Here is a 16,220-nt window from a genome sequence, read left to right as displayed (position 1 = left end):
ACGGGATTTATCACATATAAAATGCAGTGACTAAAGCGAAATACTATTTTTGGGCGTTGAATTTCCATAGAAAATAATCGCAAACCCACCGCGTATAGTGTACAATAAAATAGGTGTATATGTGTTGTTTAAAACGATTAATTCAAAATTCCGCCTTTGCAGTTCATCCCATGATCAAGGTGACCAACCAACTGGTGGCCGCACCTATTGGCAGCAACGTGCACATTCAGTGTTATGTGGAAACTTCACCGAAAGCCATGCACAGCTGGGCCAAAATTAATGGTAAGACGATTCGTTTATAAACTTGGGAATCGCTTTAGGCTCGTTTAAATGTCACCTCCAATCCGACCCCTCCGCCGTTTGTAGCCCGAACTCATCGTTAATCCGCAGCAGGAACAATGAATCTAGTATATACATATTGTCTGTTTCAACGGTCGATTTGATTTACCGATCACAGACCGTCTTGACTTAGTTGGAAAACTGCTATGAAAACTCAATTGTTTGAATTTCTCAAACTCATTTAGCCGAGCGTATTAGTAGTGCTATTGACCGTTAAAATAACTTACCTATCCAGTCGAATAATTGCCAACTTTGGTCTTTTAATTTAAATATTATGATATTGGCATTTAACAGAGGCGCACGTATTCAACCGAATCGTTTTGTAGATAATACAGTAGAGCAGTCAGCTCACCTCTTTATAAGGGGAACTATTGAACGGTCGAGCTTTTAATATACTTCCGTATACAAATTTTTGTTTTAAACTATTGCCAACGGCCAACAGTTTTCAGAATATAAAATGATATAGATGAATACACAAACACGTTAGAGATTAAATTAAAAAACAATGTAAAAGACAGTAGAAATAAAAATAGGCGATAAATACGTTGTATGGTAAAGAAAATGTTTAAAATGAAAGTAACCAAAACGAGAAAATTCAAATTAACGTGTAGAATAACTAGACATATACAGAATTCTGAATAAATGTAAAAGGAATGGTTTTAGAAGATGCGTCGGTAGTACAATATGAAGAGATAATAAAAGAGAACGAAATAATTAATTTCTGGTATGTTATATTGAGTGAATTAGTGATAAGAAGCAATTGAAGTATATAGAATCGCGATTAGAGGTAAATTATTAAAGATCAGAATATACACTGAAGTATATTGACGGAAGTTGGGTTATGGTGACCGAAATCTGAAAGTGACTTTAATAACTGTCAAACGTTCTGGATAGTATAAGGCAGCACAGTACAAAAAAATGCTATCCCCAAATTCGCATCGAATGTCTGATTGTGTTCCATATAAATTTCAATTCGTTCTAACCTCTTTTCGCAAAATTGTAACAAGTCATATTTGAAATTTAAGAGAGCTTAAACGTTTTTAGTTTTGTTCGATATTGGGGAAAAAGGAGTGGGATTTTTTTCAACTTACAGCCCTCGATTATAAAAACCAATCGCACATGATTTCTGATTTTAAACATTTCTTTTGAACGCTACGTTTTTCAAATGGACGGCAAATATCGGTTGACCTAGGATAATAATACAACAACAGCTGTTAGATCGGCACAACAAAAAAAAAAAACATAAGACGTTTGTGTGTTTGTTTTTCTCGGTTAAAACGAGAACGGCTCTATGAATCTTAACATAAGCTGCTGCTGCTGTTGTTGCGGCAACGATAAATAAATAACATTATACACGCGTACACCACAGGCACCTAAATCCTCTGATCGCTCTTAGGGTCGTCGATAAAACAGGCCTGAGTTTGTTCTTGTTATTCTATATATATATATATATATTTCCCCCACCCCCCCCCCCCTCGACGATATTCTTCTTCTTTCCGTTTCTCGTTCACGCTCTTCATATACATTTTCAACTGTTCGATTATGGTTTATATATATATATATATATGTTTGTTTGCATTTTTTTTTTCGCCACCTTTACTGCCGGATTTACGCGTCTCCCGGTAATGTGGACATACTTATACGGGGTGACGTGGTGCGAGGGAGCGAGGAGAGGAGGATCGTTCGGAAAGAAATCGGTTTAATGTTTTATTCTGATTGTAAGGGGACGGTAAAAACTGTCGTGAGGGTAGGATGGGGAGGTGACGAGGAAAGGTGTGAGCTTTGGCGACACATGTTATGTTTACCGTTTTTGCCAGCAGGACTCATAAAATCCGCGTTTCCGTTATGCACGCGACAGTTGTCTGCACCGCCGTTGCCCCTTCCCCTCCGTTGACCCTTAAAGGGGAGGCAATAACGAGCCCCCGCGTAAGTACACTTTTTCTCGTTTAAGGCAGTGGCCTCATCCTGCCGCCACCTCCTCGGTGTTGTAATACACCGATCGTTTATCGGATACCAGTCGAAATTCCAAATAATAATAATAATAATAATAATACAATGTAATACTATATTATAATATTTTCCCGAATGCCATGCTGCTCACACGTACCTACCTATGTATAGTGTACCGTTAAATGTTTATTTTTGAACGTCACCTATAAGCACTTGGCGCTCGTGAACTTGTGAATGCTTAAAGAATATTCCCCCGTCGGTAATGGCTAACAAAACGCGAATAATAATATAGTGCAAGCGTTGTGTAAAATACACGAACAAAGTTGGCAACTATCATTGTTCATTTACCAAAAAATCATTATTTGAATAACTTTCGTACAACTACATAAGGCTAGATAGATAATTAGATAAGAAGAATAATAAATTATATTTTATGTAATCATTTATTATTCGACTGCTTATGACAAAACAATATATTATTAATTCGTTACTTAAAATTTACATTCTAACTTTTTTGTTATTTTTAACTACCTCCTTCTGCAAATGCAATAGAACGTCAACGTTCTATAAAAATCACTCGTACCTTTTGTTTCTCATTTCACTCTCATTAATATTTTGTAGATTTAAAGTTTCTTCAATTTCTTTACAATAATATATTTGAGTTACAAAAGAATCAATATTAAAATTCGTCATTAAATCACCAAGATCTTAAAACTATAATATTTTACTGATTTGGCTCCAGTCTCTTTTTTGAAAAAAATACTTGTAATATCGAATAAATAACCTGAATATTCTAATTATTCTAACATGTTTGTTGTTGTTGTAATATTTTCATCTAAATGCTCTCAAGAACGTTATCATTAGACAACGGAAATCTCATACGACAGTTTTTCCCGAAATGTCGACCACCCGCGGTCAATTTTAATAAGTTCAATAAATTTAACTTTACTTATCAAGTCCGGCCAAGAGGAAACATTGAAGAGAGTAGAAATCTGATACTGACAGTTAATTTTACTGTTAGAGACAATCCGAAGAAAACTCGAGTTGATGAAGTGTTTACGGAATTTGCATTATTTTTCTCGAGTGTTAGAACTTTTGATTGTTAATTGCTAGTTTCAGCAGAATAATTTTAAGTGTTTTGATTACAACGACTGCCAAAAAAAAAAAAACATAATATATAATTTTTCGCATGAACGTTTCCTTTGCCAATGGCGAACGTGCAGCCGGTACGAAGACAACGTTTTTGGGTCATGTAATTTTGCTTGACAACTGGTGGTATTTCTTTAGGGTCTTCATTTCCAGAGTCATCTAAAATATGTAAAGGAGACCAAATATTGCGAAGGGAGGAAACCCGTATTATCCGGAGACGTTCTGGTCGTTTTGTCGAGGAAAAAAACTTTCAGAAAAGTTTTGTTTTTCCAGCTATTTTATAGACAAAAGTCCCAACCGTTTGGCCCCGCGTTTGGTCAGCGCAAGTCGCACACAACTCAATGTTAATTTTATTTTTATTCACCCCCCCCCCCCCTATCAAGTCGAAACCACAGCGTCGCTTTATTCGAGTTTAGAAATTCAATTCGGACGGCGGTCCGTCTGTCATAATATTTATTTTCATAGACTCAGCGGTATTTTTTTTCTCCCAAGGCGAAATCATCAAAGGGCTGTTTCTTGATCTATACCACCCCGTCCGGCTGCCGACTGTCGATCAATCTTCGTTAGGAGCAATTCGTTCGGAGCGAAACCGTAGCCAAATCGCGAATTAGACCTACTAACCGGCACCGAGCACGCTTTTCGCGCCATTGAACTTACAATAATGTGTTTTCTGCGGGCCGTTAAAAAATAGTAATAATAACAACAACTTTTATAAAACTGCCGCCGTCTACCAGCTGCTTAATTTTCACACATATTTTCGGCAAAATTCGTCGGTATATTATAGTTACTATGTATTATATAAATAATAATAATAATTTCAAGCGCGCGGGCCAAGTGTAAAACGACGGAGTGTTGCACGTTACATGAATCGCCCTGTATGTGAACCGCCAACTCTAGTAGATTACCCGGTTAGGATTATAAGGATACAGAAATGTACCTACCGCGAGGGTTTATGGCGCCGGAATATTTCCACCGATACCTCTACCTGGCAAATAGAAAGAAGAGGGAAAAAGTTAATCAACTGGTTTCCGCGACACACAAGTCCCTAAATCTCAATTTCGAACACTCGCCGAAATTTCCATTTGCGCTAGATTATATTTATGCGTCTCGCTAGAATATATATTAGGTATTACTCGCCAAAGCCCTGGTAAAACATTTAAGGAGATATGTCGTTTTATGATATTGTATTTACTATTTATATGTCTGCGCTCGGTTAGCCGGAAAAAAATACAATAATTTATGTAATAATAAAATATACCCGCCAGAGAAACGCTAGGTTTGGTTCCCCCAGCACCCTACTCATTTAAGAAATCCAATTAAATATCAATAAATGTGACGAGGCCAATTTACATATTGTCTCGCTCGAAATAGTTTAGGAGGCCAGATGGGCTTACTGTATAGTGCAGACGAATAGGACAAACGCAACTGTTATTAATAATTGTTTGTACACGAAAATAATCAACAGCTGTTTGTTTAATTTTTAATTAAAAGTGAAATTAGATTTATGGTCGTCTAAATGGACTCTACTGCAGTTAAGTTGCATGATATCTGCAGTCGTTCAATTTTAAATCGCCTGATGTAGTTTTATACTGATAGGTATTACCTAATTAAAGATTGGCTTTTAGATGACATCACAAATTCAAACACTCAATATTTGGGTGTTCATAAAGGAAAAACGAAAATCGAGAGTTAGAAATTTTCTATAAAAAACAGCTTTTCTATAATACTAGGGGAAAACTATATTTTTTCCAGGAATATCGACTAAAGTATTTGTATCGAAAAATTAATGAAACCAAATAAAAGCTGTATGGAACGATATTTCGGAAAGAATTGTAGAAAATTTGATTAAAAAAAAGGGCTACAATAAATGATTATTCTTGTAAAAAAAGTGTATGGTTGACAAAGTCGTATTAACTATAGCTTCGACTTGATTTACCTAACCTGACCGAGTCAAAAATGTTCTTGTTTTGGTCGTTTCTAATAAATATGCTTATGACAGCTTAAAAATACATATAAGTGAGAAAAGAAAATGAAATTTACAAATTTCCATTGCGGTCAGCTCAAAAACGTTACGTTGGCCAAACTTATACTCTGTTATGTCCATATAGATTATAATTTTATTGACTAATTACTACTACTATATCCTATCCAATGTGGGATTCCCCACACTACTTGCATACGTCATTGCTGGCCTCAATTATAATAATGTAATATAATGTCTCATTATTATTTTTAAGGCGCTGATCTCATACCCAGTGCCAAGTATAAAATTACCGAAACGCCAATTAACGAGTATTCGTTGCAAATGAACTTGACTATTACCGGACTGGAACCCAAAGACTTTGGGGGTTATCTGTGCATAGCAAAGAACGCGCTGGGCATAGCTGAAGGATCCATACGACTGCAAGGTATAGTATATCAGCCAGTGTTGGAAAGTAATTTAACTTATGTTTCAAGGCGCTGTAATGAAATTACTATTTAAGTAATTTAATTACTGCATTATTGAGAGCAAGGCTTTGAACACCACCACCCCTATACCGTAAGAAAAAACACAAAGGAGGGTGAACCCCAAAACCGAATGTCTAATAGTAGAAATAAAATTAAATTCCATCCTTATAAATACCCAAATTCAAAAACCTAATACAACCGTACAAAAATAATGCACAAAAATAGGGTTTGATTTGAAAAAATTGTCCACTCTAATATTTACTTTATTGTTTAATCGACAATTAACATAAAAAATGGTAAATATATAATTAATTTAGCGGTAGTGTTAAAAAATAACATTGTATTTTTTAACAAAAATTAACTTATTTTGAAAATATCAAAAAATTGAAATATTTCATAACTTTAAATTGTATGAAATTTATAAACGCCCATCTCAAACATGTTGTAAAATGCCTTATCTTAAGAGGAGATCAAAATTGTATTGATATTCTATATCTTAAGAACCATTGACGAATGTAAACTTTGATATTTTTGGTTATTTAGGGGCTCTGAACAATAATAAAATTCTAGTGATATATTTAAAAAAGTAATTTTGGATTAATTTAATTACAATTTTGCAGTCTAGTTTAATTGCCATAAATAAAAGTCATTTATCCAACGCTATAATATCAGTTACCGATTGCGCGACTGCTGTCAGACAAACGACGGACATATAATTCTGTCCCACGAGAGAACGGTATTGCGCAGACACCGCCAAAAACGCATTACTCTCGTATGCGTCTGCGCGTAGACAGTAGCGACGCGTTTTGGTTTCTGCGCAGTACCGTTCTCTCGCGAGACGGCAGTATAGAACCCGTGTGCAATCCTTATTGTGGCTTCCTCTCGTTGCAGAACTGCATCTTCCCAACGTGCTGACCACTTCGGAGGCGCCACCGGATCCGGAAGAGGAAGACGAAGACGAGGAGGACATAGAAAACTGGGTGCCGGTAGAAGAGCCCACCGAGGTGCCGCCCAGTCGACGGCCATACGACCTACGGCCCGACCAGGGAGTAACCACCGCCGTGACCACCAGAAAGCCACCACCGCACGGCACGTGGCATTACGACAAGGGGAACCGGCAATTAGGCGGCGGCAAAGGGGGGGGCTCGTTGGGGCCGGTTCGGGGCTTCGGCCTGACGTTAATTGTTGTCACGTCGATCGCTATGCTACTTGGCATTTTGGACGCAACGCGGTAAACGCATGACTGATTGGCATTCCTAATATAAAAAAACCAAAAATTTTAAACCAGACAATAATCCATTTTTTTTGTTATTATTTATTACGCGCATAAGTATTACTTTTATCGTTAACCAATGTATGTACTGAACATATAAATCGAACGACGTTTAGGCCAAGACAGTAATTGTTTTTCACATTTTTATCGAATTGTTGGTGCCAAATTTTAGGCAGGCCTAACTTTTACAGCATACCCATTAAAGTCTGTGTTGTAATTGCGGGTAGAAAGCTGTGGCGTGAATAGGTAAAATTTTCAGGGGAGGGCTCATGTCCTCGGATTTATAGATCTGTATTTATAATTTATTATACCTATAAATAAATTGTCATAGTTTAACAAAATTGTACTTTATTTATAGGCATGAATATTGCAATTTATAGTTTATACAGTTTACTATAATATATAGTGCATGTGTCTCTAGTGCCATGTAGTAACCCCAAGTATTTAAAAGTTAATTAATCTAAAAAAATTGTATTAGCTTAATTTCTACATTAAAGACAATTGTAAAAGAAAACGTTTTGAAAGTTACATATCCCGCTAATGGAATAATTATTGTTCTTTAATTGTAATTTATATTATTCTGTACTTTTTTCACTGAATCCGAACTTGAACTCACACTTTCTAGTTTTTTTTTCAAATCGCTTCCAAAATTAGTATTAATGTCTAAATAATAACAATAGTTAACATTTTTAAACTTTTAAGATGATTTTTTTTATTTTCAAATTTAAAAAATATACATTTCTATTTTTTATAATTTATACTATTTATCTCAGATAATATCAGATCATTTATCATCTATAAATAATGAATAAACTAATTATTATTTATTTATTAGGTTACAATAGTTATGTTATTCACGAATCAAAAATTACCTATCGTTTGTCGATAAATACATTTTTCGTGCAATTATCATTTTGGCTTTTTGTTTCGTTTTTAACGACTTTTTCATACGTGACCAGGTAAAATGCGACAACCCGCCAACAATCATTAGGAACACACTATAAGTATATACTAAAACATAATCAATAACAGCTCTTAAAAGGTTGACTGTAAAATAATGTCAACGTCCAATCGGTTTAAAACGTTTCATAAACGTTACTTTACACGACTGGCGTCGACTATATACATGTTTTACTTTTACAATAATGTTTTTTTTCTACTAATTTTACTGACTAATTTAATTTTTTCAACGAAAAGCATCATTTTATAAGAAATATACTTTGACAAACGTTTTCAACATAAAAATGTTACACACATTTATTGACCCCAAATAAAATTCTAGTTGCTTAATACCTATCTAATTTAACTACCTTAGATCTTTACCAGGTTTATGGTAATTATCACTATAATACTATGATACCACTATCAGATGTAAAATAAACGAAATATTTAAATAATACTTTGTACTTTTGAACATAAATTATAGTATTGTTTAAATAAATTACATTATACTCCATTTCAATTTTATAAAATATAAACAAAACATCTCACGCGAGTTACAAACATAATTTAATTTCACCCAACTTTAATATTCAAAAGGATATTGATTTATTTATATAATTATTTCATTTTGATTTAGATTAAAAAAAATAACATAAAAGTCCACAAGTCATTCCAATTTGTTTTATTATTTTTTTAACGTTTTATTGTGAAATGTAATACATATTTATTGTTACCATATTATAAATATTTAAAAATAATTAAAATCCATATTTGCTATTTTACATAATACGTGTAATTATCGTGGTAGATTTTAAAAATCTAAAAAGGTAAAAGGTATATAATATAAATTCTAAAAACATTTCACCATTTTAGGTATACATAATTTAGGTAATATAAAAAAAAACACACTAGACTTAAACCTAATATATTTCTATGTACTATTGTTATTGATATACTACTATCGGATCTTTGGTTAGGACTTAGGACCAAATTCAATATCATAGTAACATTTCCATTACTTATTATATTAATGTTTTACGAGGTGACCATTCAGGTAAATACTTTATAAGCCAGAGTATAAATTGTAATTATTGATAAATATAATTATTTATAATAAAAATATGTTAACATTACATTATTGCATTGTATTTCATAATATTAAAATTGTCTTCCAATAGAATAGGTAGTGATTTTGATTTTTTAACAACTATGTATGCCAGCATAAAATGTACATTGTAATACGCTCAAGTCTGGAGTGTGATATAAACTAAATATCGACCGGATTTTTTTTTTTTAATTGTTTTAAAAAAATTGGTAATTTGACAAACCTCTTCATTGGAATATACATAACGACATATTATAACCAACGCCAATGCCAATCATTACAACCATTAAAAATGTACGTTTTTTTATGGCTTATTGTTATACACATTATTTTTTAATGCTTTACTACATCATAATATATATGTTAAACATTTTAATATAGTAAGTACATAGATTTAAGATAAATTTAACTATTAAAACAATAAACTATTATTATAAAATTGAAGTAATATAATACATTATAATATACTTCCATTGTTTTCTACAGAATTTAATTATAAAGCTGTTGTCGATTGATGTTTAACAAAATAATAATAAATCGTTTATAATAAGGCCCAAAATTTAGTTCAAGACACATCAAAAAACTATAAATAACATGTTTCTTTGGTCCGTACTCTTAACATTTTGTTAATTGAAACTCATATGCGCCAAAAAAATTTACAACAATTTCAAAATGGAAAAAGTCAATTCAAACTAGTTCAATAAGTCAGGCATCTTTTTTATTTTTAAAACAAAAAAATTATATAAATGCATTATTAATAATAAATAATAATATAATAGTAATAATAAAAAAAAAGATTAGTCAAGTGAATTATAAAATCAAGGTAAGCATATAATTGTATTACCGTGTGTTTGGAAGCGCGTAATTTTAATTAAAAATAATAGTATTAATAGTTGTAAACTTATTTATTTCTAACTATCCGATTTAAAAAAAAAAAATTTTAATCTGACACCTGGTATGTATTCATACAGGGCTTGTATTTTAATAAAGGAATGTACAAATTCTTTTAGAGATAAAAAGGACGATCTACGATTACGAGTATTATCCCAGTAGTGCCAATGTCAGCGGCCTAAGTTGTATCCAGGAAACAGGTGCAATAACGTTGTGGCCAGCTTAGTATTTATGTTCATTGAGTAAGTCTTACCCAATTCAGCTCTACACGATGGGCACTGATAGACTTGCGCGTTAAAAGATCTCTTTAGACATTCCTGTAAACAATAAAGACACTTTATTTGAGTCAAAACGCCTAATAATGAACACAATTATATTTTAAATGAGAAACCTTTTCAACTTTCTTTAATTTACCTAAACATAGTAAATGTATATTTATTAATATACCTTTCTATATAATTATTATACAGTTTACACTTTTAATTAAATTTTGCAAAAAATTGCCTGTACCTAAATCCTAAATAAATAGGGGGTGTAATGTCCCTTTAATTACTCAATTTATGTATAAAAGTTTAAAAATCCAACTCACTTTACAAATGTTATGAGAACATTCGGTCGTGATTGGTTCGTAAACAATATCTTGACAACATATGCACAAGAATGTTTCTTCAACTCTATCCAGAAAAGCCTAAAGAATAGACAAATAAAAACAGATCAAATAAAATATTTATATTTAAAAATAAATTTTAATATGATGCCTACTTTTTTGCCTTTTTCTAATGTCTCTTTGCAATCGTCCCAATATTTTTTATTTGCATCATCGGCTAAAATAAGTTTTCTCACATCTTCCTCAAGCTCGTACTTTATTTTAAATTTCTTTTCAGGACGTTTCTTGTTGTCATCACTCGCTTGTGTACTCGTAGACAGACTGTTAGATTGCTCACTTTCTTCGACGTCAGTTTCCGTAAGAGCCTTCTTTCTTTTTGCGCCAGGCAATTTATTTTTGGCATCATTTATCACAACTGGTATGTAATTTTCAGGAAACTAAAAAACATTTTATTAAAATTAAATTCTATTTTTTATTTACTTAACTTCATCTAACTAACAATTATTTTAAGTCCAAGTTGGGCTATTCGTTTTTTTCCTGCTGCAGTCCATGGAGCCGGAGCTGGATCGTCTCGACGCAGAACAAAGCGCCATACTGTAAAACCTGATATTCCCGTTTCAGGATAGTACTTAATCACTTTATACAGACCATCATACCTACCAGAATAAAAATAGATCAATTATACACTGCGTGATATATACAAAATGGCAAATACCAATCAAAATAAATATAAATAATAAAAAAATTATCATAACAAGAGTTTTATTGGAGAGGCCAAATATTTTGTTTTGAGAAATAAATAATAATAAATATCATTGACATCTCTTAAGGATAATAGTTAAATAATTTGCCTACTAAAAATTGAGCTAAAATTTGTCAATGTTTGGAAACCTTAGGTTTGGATAGGTTAAGCTTAAATTAATAAATCAAGCTGTTTATACCCCAAAAAAAAAAGCTTACCGATTTCCCATTTCTGGAGCATACTTAGAATGTTTGCTAAGCTTGTAATTTCTTACGACACGAACTGGCTTGCCCTTTTTCCAATTAACGGCTTTGGCTCCTTTTTCGCTATCAATTGTGGCGTTACAATTGAGCGCTAAAGCTCTAAACGAAAAATTAAAATTTTTAAGCTAAGCAATTGATAATCAAGTATTTGAATAAATAGACATTGTTTTTGTACCTATTGTATCGTGTCAGTTGCTGATCGCAGCTCTGTAAAGCTGTACGTTTGTTTCCTGACAAGTCACGTCCACCCGAGCCGGTGTATAGAAACTCATCACCGTTATCGACATCGTCTTCATAACCGCCGCTCAACACGATGCTAAAAGCGCCTTGATTATCTCGGCCATGTATACCCCCGACAGGAGGACGGTGAATACCTGCTTCGGACACCTATAAATATAATCATACACTACAGATTGACTTATAATAATTATTACAAATTGTATTACGAACTTGAACTCGGAATAGCCAAGAGGTGCCGACTTCTACTCCTGGAATCGGGCCAAAATGGTTTGAGGGCACGATGTTACACTGTTTGGTTCTACCCACGCAAGCCATACCTTTTCCCCAGTCTCGTTTCGACGTTGATGCGGGCGTGTTTTTTTTGGAATTTTTTAATTTTCCACCAACTTTGACAATTTCGTTCTCGTCATTTTTACATGCCGGACAGTACCTTTTAATGATGTTAAAATAGTTGTTAATACATCAATAAAAAATACTATATACTTTACTCACCAATCATCATCTTCCGGAAGGGCTTTCAAAGGAGGATTGAGGCAGGTCATATGATAAGGATGATTGCACTCATCGCACATTAATTGTTTATCTTCGTTTTCCTTACCTCCACATACACGACACCCACAATCCATACAGTCTTTCTTGTCATCATCTTTACATTTTATACAATATAATGCGCCAGCTCCTTGATTTAACATTATTAATTATTAATTGTTATTTATATTAACACTTTCAACAAAACTATCATATTGGCCTTACTTTGGGTAGTAGGTTTTGTTTGGAAAAATATATCGTCTTCGGGAGTTCTTTCTGATAGAAGCTTATAAGGCTCCAATTTAAATATGTCATCAAGAAACGTTAAATGACAATTGTTCAAAACAGCGTTATCTAGACCAACAGACACATCTCCGATGACGTCTCGACCTTTTCTAGTAGTTTTAATTTCTTTTACAAGCACGTCGTACCAATATCCACGTTCTTTAGGATATTCAACGTTGTAATTCATTAAAACACGATCGCCTGACTGTAATTCGCTAAACGGCAATATCTTATAGGAATGTGGTCGAATTTCTTGGAGCTGCACTTCGGTTGGTGGCTCTTCCGGACATCTATAAAAACAATAAAACATCACTCAATGTTTCTGAAAACAAATTATTATAGTACTAAAAATATTGGTATTGACTAAAATTTTGTCTAAGAAAACATAACTGAAAATTAAATTTATACTCATGGCAAAGTAAGCTCTAAGTCATAAATAACGTTTCCCTTTGTTAAATGTACTTTCTTGAAGTACAATATGTGTTTTGAAAGTTTGAAATTTAAATTTGACTAATTTTTTAATCATATTAAACAAAACAATATCAATCTCAGTGACCTAATCGTAAGGGAAGTACTTCTGTACTCATAACAAAAGTGGGAAGGGAGAACACAACTTCTACACTAAAATAACACTTACCCGACTATTTCAGCTACATATACAAGTCCATCATTTTTAACTGGACTTTTTGGATCATTTTGCTTATCGTTAGACGCAACATCTTTTTTTATTTTAATTACTTTTGCTAAAAACCAAGAGCCATAATTATAATCTTTTATGTCTACATAATCGCCAATTTTGAAGTACTTTGATTCTTCGGAAGCATTGTCTAATGTGTCCTAAAACAAAAAATAACACCCACAAAGTAATTATACTGCCAAGTTAAAAAAATATAATATTATCTAAAAACAATTTGTGTACTTGGTCTAAAGAAGAACTAGTAGAAGACAAGCTGGTATTGTATGTTTCATGTTTCCCTTTTGTAACTTTTAAATTTGATTTTTTCGATTGGTTACTTTCGGAAACTATAGCTCTCACCATCAATTGAATAACATCGTTGATATTTATATTATAATCAAATAAACTATATTGTTCTTCGAGCTAAAACAAATTATATATGGTCAATTTGAATACATTAATTGATTAATATACAATATAACCATTAAATATATAAATATTAATAATCAAAAATTCAACTTGAGGCGTTTAACAACAAATTGTTCATTAGGAATTTTATGCCTTAGTATTTTTGTAGCTTGTTGACAAAACATTTTCCTGCATTTATTTAATACAATAGTTTGTCCTTTTGAAATACTTGTTATTATTTTTGAGTTAAACCTTAAGAACACCTATTTTATCTATACCTATCAGGAACACTTCTTTTTTAAATTCAAAGGCAAATAACTAACTATAAAGTAAAATAATATAAATGTATGATAAAAGTCTAGTTAGTCTTGGGCAATGTACTTGCGTAAGGTAATAAAATTAATCATTATTAAAGATAAAAATACTTGTACTTGGGTATAATTCTGATTGCGCTAAAAACATATCTATCTGAGCTTTAATTATTACGTTTCTAGCATAATAATATTACAGTGTTGGGTAAAATTATTATCTAGCTAAAATGTTCGAATAAATAACGAATAAATGATAAAAAAATAACTCAATATTTTCAACAAAAAAATTTATTTTAATACAATTATTTAAATGTACAAGATAATTGTTTTATTCAAAAACAACAAATAAGTGTTGAATAATACTAATTTATTCATTTAAACCAATTAAATAATTGTTTTTTTTAAATAATTGTCGGTATTTGTGCTGTTTGGCAAAGAATTTGTTAATCAGTGAAATTATAAAAAAAATGAATAGATAAACATGAATATGTTAAATGTGTACCAACCATTATATCTAAAGGTATCAACTCAATTACTTTGAGTCAGCAAAAAAGCTTGGATTATACAATGAGTACACACACATTGTAGCACGTTATGTTGGTAACGTGATAGCTGACAAATTATTGACATATGATTAAAATATTATACGAACAATGAGAAATGTAAGACAAAAGTATTTAGCAATTTAAAACTCTTAAGACGGCCATCGTAATTCAGGGCATACATTTTTTTTTAATCTAAATGTTAATTTTATGATAAAAAAATTATGTTGAAGCCATATTTTACTTAGTTTTGAAGTTAGTAATGTTATTATACGACCATTATCGGACGAGCATGCCGTTAGTTTGGTTATGCATGCAGTATCATACTACACAATGTTGAACATATGCGGATAATCGTAAATGACACATACACATGTAATGCGGGTTGCTGTACATAATTTTTATTTGCAGCTAAACTGACTAAAATTTTACACATTTGCTACAAACCTATATAGGATATTTTTTGGTTGGCTGTGAACAAAGCAACGGCACCGTGCGAGCACTTGTAGTAAATGCTTAACAATTAATGATTTTTACTCACAACATTGCGCTCAACTGCGGTGCTGTGCTCAAATGAACAATTTTAACTTAATTTAAAACACGTGATTGAAAAACCCTATTCTAAACAATGAGAGACGTGGTACATATTTTCGGAACTACACACATCTGAGCCCTGATTTTCAAAACAAACGTCCATGTTTATAGAATATCATTATTGATTTATTAGAACAAAGACAGACGCCTTATTAAAATGAAATAAGCTTGTCCTCACTTGTTTTCCCGCAAAAAATAATCTTTGCTTGTCGGGTTTAATATTAAATTTTTCTTCCACGAGTTTTTTGAATTGTTTCACCACCATTGTTCTCGACGTAGGTATTGTTATTGACACGCCGGTGTCCATCATTCTCACTTGCACGTACATTTTCACTGTTTATTTAATAAACAAAAATAATAATGCATTGATATATTTTACACGAAATAATCAAAAAGTCGTTACCTATATTGAATTAAAGATGATTAGTCCAATTTGCTAATTACTATAATAACGATCAACGTCATACGGTTTTCTTATTGAGGAAAAGTCGAAATTATATAGCTGAAAAATTCAAAAATAAACATTATTCTGTGAAAAAAAAATCTAAAATATAATACGTCGTCAACATTACATTAAATTGACTTGACATTTTCAAAGTAATATTATGACTTACCTATTTCAAATAACTAGAACGGCACGACCGGGGTGAGCAATCCGCAGAAAGCGCTAGACACTCATAACTAGTAACTAGATAACAAGTACTAACTAGTAACTAGTAGGTAAGTACCTACAAAGTAAGCAAGGATTGTATCGAAACACAAAACCGACGAGCGACCAATGGCAACTGGCAAATGGACGTCATCACTCATCAGATCTACTTACCAATGGCATAAACAATCGAGTTTTGGCGGGAGACTCTGTCTAAAGTCCGAAGCCTGATAAATTAAAATGTTTAATACCACTGTAAAACTTTGACTACTTGGCCG

General features: G+C 32.3%; 2 protein-coding genes across 3 annotated transcripts in view; one reads left to right on the top strand and one right to left on the bottom strand.

The window, feature by feature from the left end:
- Nucleotides 1–8,646, top strand: part of LOC126834460 (lachesin-like) — a 63,224-nt gene extending 54,578 nt beyond the window's left edge. Inside the window, exons 7-9 of the mRNA XM_050566390.1 lie at nucleotides 163–282; nucleotides 5,676–5,846; nucleotides 6,778–8,646. Coding sequence (XP_050422347.1) covers nucleotides 163–282; nucleotides 5,676–5,846; nucleotides 6,778–7,121 — 635 coding nt within the window. The 3' untranslated portion in view covers nucleotides 7,122–8,646. The remainder of the gene's footprint in view (nucleotides 1–162; nucleotides 283–5,675; nucleotides 5,847–6,777) is intronic.
- A 713-nt stretch (nucleotides 8,647–9,359) lies between these two features.
- LOC126834698 (E3 ubiquitin-protein ligase UHRF1-like) lies at nucleotides 9,360–16,138 on the bottom strand. Of its 2 annotated transcripts, XM_050566806.1 has the most exons (14): nucleotides 15,908–16,138; nucleotides 15,697–15,795; nucleotides 15,472–15,626; nucleotides 13,682–13,861; nucleotides 13,400–13,599; nucleotides 12,703–13,052; nucleotides 12,442–12,628; nucleotides 12,160–12,379; nucleotides 11,885–12,096; nucleotides 11,665–11,808; nucleotides 11,204–11,360; nucleotides 10,860–11,141; nucleotides 10,687–10,785; nucleotides 9,360–10,414 (listed from the first exon to the last, which is right to left on the bottom strand). In XM_050566806.1, exons 3-14 carry the CDS (start codon nucleotides 15,619–15,621, stop codon nucleotides 10,268–10,270), a joined length of 2,328 nt encoding a protein of 775 aa, XP_050422763.1. In that variant the 5' UTR covers nucleotides 15,622–15,626; nucleotides 15,697–15,795; nucleotides 15,908–16,138; the 3' UTR covers nucleotides 9,360–10,267. The 2 variants fall into 2 exon arrangements, with proteins under 2 accessions (XP_050422763.1, XP_050422764.1); XM_050566807.1 differs by lacking the exons at nucleotides 15,472–15,626; nucleotides 15,697–15,795; nucleotides 15,908–16,138 and adding an exon at nucleotides 14,278–14,384.
- Between the last annotated feature and the right edge of the window lie 82 nt (nucleotides 16,139–16,220).

This window comes from Adelges cooleyi, unplaced genomic scaffold, assembly GCF_023614345.1.
Source record: "Adelges cooleyi isolate 19-005CV unplaced genomic scaffold, UGA_ACOO_1.1 ACOO_flye_CR_arks_rails_tigmint_CR_PRNA_21, whole genome shotgun sequence".
NCBI lineage: Eukaryota > Metazoa > Arthropoda > Insecta > Hemiptera > Adelgidae > Adelges > Adelges cooleyi.
Note: the sequence above shows the minus strand (reverse complement) of the source record. Positions and strands in the feature narration are given on the sequence as shown.